The sequence below is a fragment of the Colias eurytheme genome, chromosome 12, assembly GCF_061535395.1.
Source record: "Colias eurytheme isolate Ceu_HAF_F1 chromosome 12, ilColEury1 Martin Lab GWU primary, whole genome shotgun sequence".
NCBI lineage: Eukaryota > Metazoa > Arthropoda > Insecta > Lepidoptera > Pieridae > Colias > Colias eurytheme.
This window is the reverse complement of record NC_142991.1, coordinates 5256671-5268227: the sequence shown is the minus strand read 5'-3', so window position 1 is coordinate 5268227 and position 11557 is coordinate 5256671. Positions and strand designations below refer to the sequence as shown.

General features: G+C 34.2%; 1 protein-coding gene across 3 annotated transcripts; it reads left to right on the top strand.

Annotated features, from left to right (window-relative positions):
* The first annotated feature begins 466 nt into the window (after positions 1-466).
* Pka-R1 (protein kinase, cAMP-dependent, regulatory subunit type 1) lies at positions 467-11370 on the top strand. Of its 3 annotated transcripts, XM_090107719.1 has the most exons (8): positions 467-495; positions 1542-1772; positions 2749-2910; positions 3144-3344; positions 3595-3814; positions 5900-6022; positions 7369-7543; positions 8640-11370. In XM_090107719.1, the coding sequence occupies exons 2-8, from the start codon at positions 1602-1604 to the stop codon at positions 8722-8724; spliced, it is 1137 nt and encodes a 378-aa protein (XP_089963845.1). In that variant the 5' UTR covers positions 467-495; positions 1542-1601; the 3' UTR covers positions 8725-11370. The 3 variants fall into 3 exon arrangements, with proteins under 3 accessions (XP_089963845.1, XP_089963844.1, XP_089963846.1); XM_090107718.1 differs by lacking the exon at positions 467-495 and having other exon boundaries at positions 1540-1772; XM_090107720.1 differs by lacking the exons at positions 467-495; positions 1542-1772 and adding an exon at positions 1988-2137.
* The last annotated feature ends 187 nt before the right edge of the window (positions 11371-11557 follow it).

The window sequence follows — 11557 nt, the reverse complement described above, 5'->3', positions numbered from 1 at the left end:
TCCCACCTGTGCCTACTGTTCCCACTTCGTTGTGCGCTCTCTATAGATAGCACAAGATAGTATATATTATATACTCTAAAGCCTAATACATACGTAACGATGTATCGTAGCGATAAATCTGTGAAGACCAGTTTGCGCAGTTTTATCGATCGTGTGGATGAAAAATCGATGATCTTATGGTAATACACACGATCGATAAAACTGCGCAAACTGGTCTGCACAGATTTATCGCTACGATAAATCGTTACGTATGCAGGCTTAAGCTGCCAGTGCTCTCAAATATTCTGCATTCTATAATATCGATATTTGAAGGGATAATTTTATTGATTTATTTTTTCACTTTCGTGATCAGTATAGAATATCGTCAAATTTCCTATATAATTAGTAGTCCTAGTGACGTCTTCAACCTCTTATATGCTGGTTGGTGTGGATCCATCTTAACATTCTTTTGACGTCACTTGTCAAAATTACAAAAGCCAGGGTGAACGGAATAATCAGGGTTGCCAATGTGTGGGGAATTCCCCAAACTGTGGGGATATTCAGCCCGATTGGGGAATTTGTGGGGAGAGCGTTGGTGTGGGGAAAATGCGGGGAATTTAGACATTTTGACAATTTGACATTTCTTGAACTGAAAATAGAAGAAATAAAAGTAAATGTTCCCCGTTATGTTATCGCATATTTTTATAAGTATTGCCTAGCCTTTTATATTGAACTGACTACTAACACAACAAAGTTTTTCGACTTTACTGGCACATTATTTCATTATGAATATCGATAGTGAATCCTTCAGAAGCTCAGCAACTAAAAATCAAATCACTTAAATCAGTGCTGCAGCAATTTCTGATTCTGGAAAATGATGTAACATCTCAGAATGTAGACAATGCACGTAGACGATGCAAGTAGGCGCAAGGTTATTTCTCAACGTAAGATATTGACGTGACATACCTGATACCATAGACGAGACTGTCCAACGAGACTACATAATGATTTAAGGGTTAGTTTAAGGGTCTCACGTATGTCGACTAGAGAAGAGATAAAGAAGAAAGGTGATGTTTAAAATTCGAACCAACAAATGACTTGCAAAAAAAATATGCCGCAAAGTAGATGCAGATGCAGAGCAGTAATTACATAAATTTACGTTTATCCTTCTAATATAATAAATGCGAAAGTTTACGAATGCGAAATAGTACCTACTACTGAACCGATTACAATAAAATTCGGTATGACGGTAGCTGAAAATCCAGAATAAGACAGGCTACTTTTTATCCTAGAAATCCCACAGGAACGGGAACTATGCTGGTTTTTCTTTGAAAACGCGAGCGAAGCCGGGTGCGGAAATGTAATTTCGAATACACAAAAGTACCTATTTGGATTTAAATTCTTATTTCTATGAAATCGTGTGAATATGGCTTTTATTTCACTGTCTGAAAACGTGTGGGGAATATGTGGGGATTATCGATTTTTTATTCCCCAAAATTGGGGATTTTCGGTTAGAGTTTTGGGGAATCCTGACTTCGGACGTTGGCAACGCTGGGAATAATGTCAATTTTCATTGTATATCTATAAAAATTTAGTATGTATGCTGCATTTAAGTTTCTAAAATGAAAAATATGGATACTATGGAAGAAGAACAATGTTTACATCAATGTGAAAACTATATACAAAGCCATAATATACAAATATTACTCAAAAACTGTATAGTACAACTTTGTCTAAATAGACCCGATGATCCAGTGACATTTTTGCGACAATATTTTCAAAAATTAGAAAGAGTGAGTTAGTTTACAGTAATGATATTATTACTATCGTCTTAAAAAATCATGATTTTTATACACCAATTTTTGTATTTAAATGTATAAAGCTATCATTAATATAATACAATAAATATACAAAATATGAGTGAGTAGAGGAGATGTAGTGGTGTTAGTGTATGCTATGGATGTTCCAGTTGACAGCTGAGACTCAAAATAGATTTGTAAGATTCCTCAAGTGGTCTGTATTTAGACTATAAATATTGAGTTAAAACTAAATTTAATAACTACGTAATTTTTAACACTTGCGTGGAAGGCGAATCTCGCCGCGATCTAGTCTCGCGATTTTTGTCATTTCAAATTCTACCTCTTCAATCAACAGAATGGTGAGATGGTTTTCAATTTTTCAAGTGTTGATGGCTCATCTATTATTTTACTAATATAATCAAAGCTCTTCTAAAGTTCTCTTTTCCAAATTACACCAAATACCTTATTCTAATATACATTAAATACAGTTATCATATGCATTGAAGTTTTTAATAATGAAACTAAGCATATTGAAATAACAAAAATATTTACAAGTTAAAACAAAGCTTATTTCTTGGAGATTAGAAAATTATATAACAAAGACTTAGGTTTTTTTTGCATTAAATACCTATATGATATAAATCAAATGGATGAAATATTTTACCAAATTAAGTATGTGTCATGCAATGATTGCTTGGGATATCTTGCCTATGCAACATTACACTATCAATTTAATGATTTGAATATTGCCTTGACGCACTTGTAATGATTATATTGTTATTTATATCTTGCTGTTAAAAGTATAACAGACTCAAGTTTATTAGGAATAAAAAAATATTTTTACTTGGTTTTAAACTTACATACCATAAAGATAATATATCAAAAATATATTTTTTACAATTAAAATTTTCACAATAATTAAGCACAACCACATTTTCGTCACAGTTTAAAGGGCGTTATTTTTCGTCAGGAACAGGTAAAGGCTGCAGCAGCTGCTGCTGCAACATCTGAGGGTGAAGCAGATGGAGAACTGTCACCACTTCCAGTATTGGGCGGCCAGCTACCTCGGAGACGCGGTGGTATAAGTGCCGAACCAGTCACTGAAGAAGATGCTACAAGCTATGTGAAAAAGGTGCAATCAATTGTGTATATTTTCTACCATCCTGACAAAATTTGTTGTCAATTTCTCTTCAAAAAAGAGTGTATTTGTCACTAAAAGGCAAGTAAAGCACCTGTAACAGCAGCAGTATATTTTCTATTGCATATGGACAATGTTGACCAATTAACATCAGCTAGCTCCTTAGCTTGCTCTTCTAAAAAAAACCTTATAAGATAAAGACTTACTTTTGAATTTGAAAATTGTAGGTTGTGCCAAAGGATTACAAGACTATGGGGGCACTGTCAAGAGCTATTGCTTCCAATGTACTGTTTACACATTTGGATGAATCTGAGAGGGCCGATATGTTTGATGCCATGTTTCCCGTGCAATGTCTTGTGGGTGAAACAGTCATACAACAAGGAGATGAGGGAGATAATTTTTACATTATTGATTCAGGCGAAGTTGAGGTGTGTTGAACGGTTTATTATTATGTATTATATTGTTACTAGGTATTAGTTAATGGTGATTATATATTTATGTTAAATCTAAATGATATTTGTATCATATATTCCTTTTTTTTATTTTAATCATAATTAGGTCAGCAGTTATCCCATGCTAGAGATCAAAGATATTTGAAATAAATAATTTTCGTGAAATGTATTATATATATAATGTATTTTTCTAGGATTTTGTAGATATTCAATTGTTTGTTACTAGGTATTAGTTAATGGTGAAGTGGTAACAACAATAGGGGAGGGTGGAAGTTTTGGAGAACTAGCTCTTATATACGGAACACCGAGAGCCGCGACTGTGCGTGCGAGAACTCCGCTCAAACTATGGGGTCTCGATCGAGACTCCTACAGAAGAATATTAATGGGTTCGACTATAAGAAAACGGCGCATGTATGATGAATTCTTGTCTAGGGTTTCTATACTTGGTATGTATATGTTTATATTAATCTAACTATAAGCTATATCTGAAACTTTATTCACTTTCGTATTTGCTTTCGTATTATCCTTCATACATGATACATATGAATTTGTGGGATGCTTAAGGCCGCCACAAATTTATTGTATAAGTATATTTTTAACTGACTTCTTTCATATACAGTAATAGTCTAAGATCCCACCGCAGGATCAGTGCGTTCATCGGTTTTTTGCTGAAAACCGAATTTTTATGTATATTTATAATTAGGAGAATATATATCGACTAGGTTGCCTGACAAAATTTGGCCGCAAGCATGTTTAATTAAAATTTTTCTATTCGATTTTTGGGAAAAAAATTCGTTCACTTTTTTTTTTAATAAAATGTAGTCTACATCACGTCAAATGATTTAAAAATTCTAAAAAATCACGGTTGCCACTTTTCACCTGGCCGCAACATCTTGGCACCCTGGTGCAAACAGGTATGATTTCGATTCATTTTTACGTTCATAACGCACATTTATGAATCACTAGCGGTCCGCCCCGGCTTCGCCCGTGGTACATATTTACGTTTTCCCTACATAAAAACCATCCTCGTACTTCAAGGAATATAATAAAAAAAGAATTATCGAAATCGGTTCAGTCGTTCTCGAGTTATGCGCTTACCAACACATTTTGCGATTCATTTTTATATATAAAGAGAAGAAGATATATCAAATTAAAGCTAATTTTTTTCTATTTATTTCACGCCTCATAAGCGAAGCGTTGAAGTGGGTACTACTGTCACTTCGCGCAAAACATCTGATTTTTCAAACTTAAAATGTCTTTATGTATCATACATTGCACTTGTAAGATAATACATACACACACATATTAAGAAAAAACACTATTTTTAACATTCATGATATTTTTGATGTCATTTTTGTTATTTAAACTAGTTAAAAAACAGTTTAAAAAAGTTCTGTCTTGGACGTCCGTGTGTCTGTATGTGCGGATCCTTTTTCTTGTTAACACGATAGCGACCGAAATACTTTACTAATCGAGTCTTTTTTTTTCTCTTACGCTTGAGTATGCTCAGGAATAGACATCGAGATAGTATGTACTATACTATCTCGATGGGAATAGAACCCTTTCATTTTTCAGGGTCTGATTCGATGTGGTTTAATTGTTATTAAATAAACAAAAATAATAATTAATAAATATTTATTAAAAAAAAATTATGAGGTGTGCACTTTTGGATTTTCCAAATTATTATCATATATGGTTGCCTAATTAAATCCCGCCGCAAATAAGGGTTGCTGGCTTTTAAAAATTATAAATATAGGATTAGTGCGTTCATCGTTTTTTGCTGAAAACCGAATTTTTATGTATATTTATAATTAGGAGAATATATGTCGACTAGGTTGCCAGTCAAAATTTGGCCGCAAGCATGTTTACACTCAACCTTAAATATTCAACATCTTTAACAGCCGGCAACCCTTATTAGCGGCCGGATTTAATTAGGCAACCATATATGATAATAAATAGAAAAAAATTAGCTTTAATGTTTAATTTGATATAATATGATTCATAAATGTGCGTTATGAACGTAAAAATAAATCGAAATCATACCTGTTTGCACCAGGCTGCCAAGATGTTGCGGCCAGGTGAAAAGCGGCAACCGTGATTTTATTGAATTTTTATATCATTTGACGTGATGTAGACTACATTTTATTCAAAAAACAAGTGAACGAATTTTTTTCCCAAAAATCGATTAGAAAAATTTTAATTAAACATGCTTGCGGCCAAATTTCGACTGGCAACCTAGTCGATATATATTCTCCTAATTGTAAATATACATAAAAAAAAACCGATGAACGCACTGATCCTGCAGCTGGAACTCGTACTATAATTACTAATTATATTATACATGGAGGACTATGAAATGTGACACGCTTTTGGATTAAGTGCATAGTGCCCCTATTTAAAAAAAAAAATTAAACACACTTGCATCCACACATAACTAATACATATTTTATATCTACTCCTCTGTATAATTTTGATCGAATTTCGGCCACTCGTAATATCTAGCAACTAATTACTGGCATAAAATATTCCAGAGAGTTTAGAGAAATGGGAACGATTGACTGTAGCAGATGCACTGGAGCCGGTGTCGTTCAACGACGGCGAAACTATTGTGCGACAAGGCGAGCCTGGAAACGATTTCTACATTATTGTGGAAGGTATGTAGAAGCTGAATTCCTATTTAACTTCAACTTGTGAGTTTATCCACGTACTATGTAAAGATCTTGACCGCCTCCTCGGTACAGTGGTTGACGCGTGAGCGTAGAACCGAGGGGTCCTGGGTTCGATTCCCGGTGGAGACGAAAAAAAAAAAAATGTCTCGGTCTGGCAGGACACAGAAGGCTGATCACCTACTTGTCCCTAAAGAAAAAATCGATCGGGGACACGGGACTTCACTTTATGTAAAGATCACATATTACGCGTCTTATAGAATAGAATAGAAATACATTTTTTCCCAAAAAGATGATACAGTACATTAAAATTCAGAATTATGTGGCCCTTATATTCAGTATTATCTATATCACTACATAGTATAAAACAAAGTCGCTTTCTCTGTCTCTATGTCCCTATGTCCCTTTGTACGCTTAAATCTTTGAAACTACGCAACCGATTTTGATGGGTTTTTTTTAATAGATAGAGTGATTCAAGAGGAATGTTTATATGTATAATAACATCCATTAAATAGTGGAGAAGTACTGTTATTTTTGAGGTTTCTAATGTGATGTCGTAAAAAATTAAATTTTTTCCGCTTACATTGCAAACGCAGGCTGAACCCTACGAGTTTTATCAAAATAATGTACTAAGTATTATACACATTAAAAAATATATGTCTATCTCTAACGGATAACCCACAATAACTTTTTTTTGTCATTTACTTTTTACGACAAATAATGGCTAATTTTCGAAGCGATTTTAGTCAATACAGCATTAATCCTTAACCAATTAAATACCTTGAATACATTGTTCATTTAATATAGATCTATATGGCGTATGATTTAAGTGAATATTTTCGAAGATATTATAGTAGCGTTTGCGGCGCGGTACCGGCCGGCCGCCCGGCTATATATTTTATACCCGTGCGAAGCCGGAGCGGGCCGCTTTGTTTTTATATACAACGTTCACAGTTTTTCTGTAGTGTATTAAGTATCAGCATTGCACCCGTGCGAAGCCTGGGCGGGTCGCTAGTACTTATATAAAAATGAAAGTTCATCCTAAGACCAATAGGATAAATCAGTTCATGCTAGGCCATTTTTTTTTTGCGCGTTGACTCCTATTTCTGTGTAGTTTTTTTTAAGAAACCTAACCTAACCTAACCTAAACCTAACGTATTTATTTTAGGATAAACTAGTATGGCCTAGCCTGAACTGATTTATCCTATTGGTCTTAGGATGAACTAGTTTGGCCTAGGTTATACCAGTTCATCCGATCGTGTATAAATGAAATGAAATCGGGTTTGGCCGGTAACATATATATGTACTTTAAAGCACAGCACAATAATCGACAGGTACAGCGGTGGTGCTGCAGCAGCGCGGCGGCGAGGCGGAGGGCGCCGCGGTGGAGGTGGGCCGGCTCGGGCCGTCGGACTACTTCGGCGAGATCGCGCTGCTGCTGGACCGGCCGCGCGCCGCCACCGTGCGCGCCGCCGGACCGCTCAAGTGCGTCAAGCTCGACCGCGCCAGGTATGACAGCTCGCGGCAGCCATCTTGTTAAAGTGAAACTTTTATTACATCGTCTCAAACTTTTTGGTCTGTGTAGCGCATGTCGCGTGACGGTCGGCTGCCGAGTAGGTATAAAGCAGTGTTCGGAACCGTAACGATAATAATTATCGTACAAATATGTACGATAATTTTGTGCCTAAGTTTCACTTTTACCGTGGTTTCATAAAACCACACAACATTTTTTCTTTTTTTTTTTAAAGACAGATTTTAGGTTAGGTTTCTGACAAGGTTAGGTTAGGTTAGGTGTCTATGACGCGGACGGCAAGTTTCCCAAGGAGCACGGTAAGTACAAATGTAACGTCTTTGTAGCATGTTGAAAGTAAATAAAGAATAATGAATTTTGAAGTATTCCAGGCGGCAAATTTATTTTGTGCCTAAACCTGCAGAAGTAAAAAATGAGGTATCTGAGTAATAATTGTTTTACGCGTTTGTTTTCATGCGCAGTAATCCCCTACGTACGTGCCGCCTATTACACAAGGTGGAAATTTTCTATGGGCCCTGGAGAGGAAGTATTTGAAATACTGGAGGTAGATAATTTTGTTGAAATGATACATTCCTTTATTATTAAAAGGAAATAAAACTGCATTAAACGATTTTTGAAAATTCACTTACCATGCCCAGGATTCGAACTAGTTAAAAATAAAAAAATTAATATTTAAAGTACTTTTCCTCCAGGGCTCGTTAACAATTTCCAGCCTGCGTATCAGGTTATGAAGATGAGCGCGGCCATCTTGCTCGCTCCGAAGTGTGTGCGCGTTCCAAATGCTTTGTTCTTATTTTCTGTATGGTCCATTTGGCATTCACGAGTGTCAAGTAATCAATTCATGGAACGGAATATGTTACGAAATTAGGGGGTGAAACGACCGTTTGTGATTGGAATAAAATTAGAGCTATAGAAATATCCCACATTATATTTTGCAGTAAATGGGACTAGAAACTATACGATCTAACGAAATACAACTATTGGAATAATTTACATAGTATTTTACTATTATAGTATAAATTGTCGATAGTTATATCGAAAGTGCACAAAATTAATAAATAATGTCATTTACAGGTTTGAACGGGTTCTTGGACTATGCGCAGACATCTTAAAACGCAACATTGCCCAATACAACAGTTTTGTTTCCCTTTCTGTTTAAACCCTTTATTAAGTAATACAATATAGTAATTATTATGAAAAAAAAATATTTAATTTAAGGCGGTACCTAATATGTTTTCCAAAATATAATACTTTTTTTACATAATTATTTATATACTTACTTACGTTAGTTAAGCAACACGTTATAGTAGAGATAAACTACGATAACATGGCGCGCCCCTCCAAAATTCAAAACGTTTGAAAGTATTTGTGAAAGTATTTACAATGCACCACCAAGATTCACAACGCATGTGTGCGTAATGAGACGGCCGTCAAACAAAAACAAATCCACGGATTTGTTGCTCGACTAGTCACGCTCTAATCGCTCATTATTATTAGTAATGGCGCTGCAATGACGTATTCTATGAAAACGACACGTGTGTTGTCTTGGGCGCTCGGCAACTTATGATTAGTTGACCAACAAATCTGGATGTAAAGTACTAAAGACGAATACGTACAACTACATACAAACTCCTTCGTAAGGATGTCACTACACACATTGAAACAGTAATTTGGAGGGGCGCGCCATGTTATCGTAGTTTATCTCTACATTCATATCAAAACGAGTAAACAGGATTGTGACCAACTTGACAATTATTGTCTTTTATTAATCTTTAAACTCAGACTCAAATTTTGAATACAATTTGCTTATTTTTATCGTTTAATATTTATATTATTAAAAACTGATGATTATTTATCTAATTATACTTACACCGTTTCTTCCAGAATTTTAAAATTAAGTTCAAAAATTATTTAATGTTATAAATTATAATAATATATCTATAAGTACTGCCAAAATTCATACATGCAATACCAATACTTAATCTAAGTTTTATTATTCTCATATATTATAATAGCTGTTATTAATTACGTATAATAATTGTAGCAGGATTTTTATTCACATTGAAAATAATATTAGATGTACATGTTAAATGCATTTTAATCAAGCAGTTATCTGTCATGTCCATTTTAATAGCACTAGAATAGGTATGTTATATTGTTTACAAAGTAATCGAATAATCCGCATTATTTTAAGAATTCGAAGTTGCGTCTTTTTTTGTTCTCGTTCCAGACTCAATAACTACCCTGTTATTTTTAATATCTACAAGAATATGTACTTATTGAAAGTCATAATATTTTTATCACTTAAGAAAATGTTGTTTTAGTTTGAATTTATTTCTATTCTTAATATTTATGTTTAGTTTTAAATTGTTTACAGAGAGCTTCTGTTATATGTAAAGGTGTTATTGAGGAAAAATACTAATAATTATTATTCTTTGTAATGTGTGCGTGTTGTGATGCGAATTGGATATTTTTACTAGATGTATTATAGACTATAGTCATAAAGAAGTCCAAACGATTGTAATATATTCTTCCGATATATCTTTTGTTACTTGGTTTAAACCTACTAATGTAAGTAACATTTGTACGCAATAATAATATTAAATCCTTTTCTGTTCTAATATAATAGCAATAACAACACTCTTGGACATTCTTAGAGAAACGCAAATACGTAATTGTTGAGGATAAAAAAAAATAATAACGGTCGATAGAACTAAAAGCAGAGCACATTCGTTTCATAAATTTTGAATTGTTTTATTAGAGTTATAATATATTATAGTCGAGCCAATTTAATAGGCAACATTTGACGTCTATCAATTTTATCTTCGAAGAGAGATAAGCTGCAAACATCGATTAAAGTGAATTAATCGATACGGACTTGTAACATTTGTCAATCGAACTTGAAACACATGTCAATTTTAAAATTCATCAGGCGAATCCCTGTCCCAGTAATATACTTTCTTTCGTAAATTTATGGAGCAAAATAAGTGAGACAAATTAATGCATTATTAAAAAACACAACGCATTTATTAATTTGTGATGATTTTTATTCACAAATGAAAATGAAAAATATATTTACATAATAGAAGGTTTATTGACACAAAATTGTAACGACGTCAGTTGTTTAAATCAGAAATTGTTTATTATGTTTAGAATAGTTTATCAGGAAAATCAAATCTTAAAATTATTTGTATCGGTTATTATAATAATTATTATCATAATGTAAGTAATCGTAATTGAAAAAGGTTAAGCAAATGTGTAGTTCTATCAAAACGATATATCATGTTATTCTATGTCGTCGTTACTAGGTTACGTTGTTGAATTATGTTGAACTGTCAAATGTTGCCTATTACCGTCGCCGCACATGAGCCACGGGCCACAGCCACAAACGCCGCCACGAGAAGCTAGAAGCATGTAGCGTGTGGCCGCCACAGGCGTCAACCGTGTGCGGCGAGTCCATATAAAATGTATAAAAAGTGCAGGAAATAATATGTCGGTGGCGGCGTTTTGTGGCCGGTGGCCCGTGTGCGGTAGCCCTTAAAATGGCTCTACTATAAACTTATCTTAATTATGAACATAATTATTATTACATCTCGTTAGGTTGAGAGTTGAGACCTTTAAAATGCGACACCGTTTTAGTTAAGAATTTTCATTATTATTTCATTTGATCGTTATCTATGCAGAGTCCATGAATAATAATTAAAGGTAATTGATGTCTATTTCGACCATACGTTACCCTAAGTTTGTCCATCGGTACACTTTGTTTTACTTTATGAAATAAAAATATTAATTTCGTTGAATTAAACATTTTGTTTTTCTTTCTTCATTTTAAGAACTAAATACCTTTTTTTTCACTACGTATAGAAACCTTGATTTTATATTTCTTCTAGCTGTCCCGGCAAGCGTAGTTCTGCCTCACTCTTATTACTTACGAGCTACGCTTCGCGGTTTCATCCACGTGGCTCAACTCCTGTTGGTCTGAGCGTAATGAT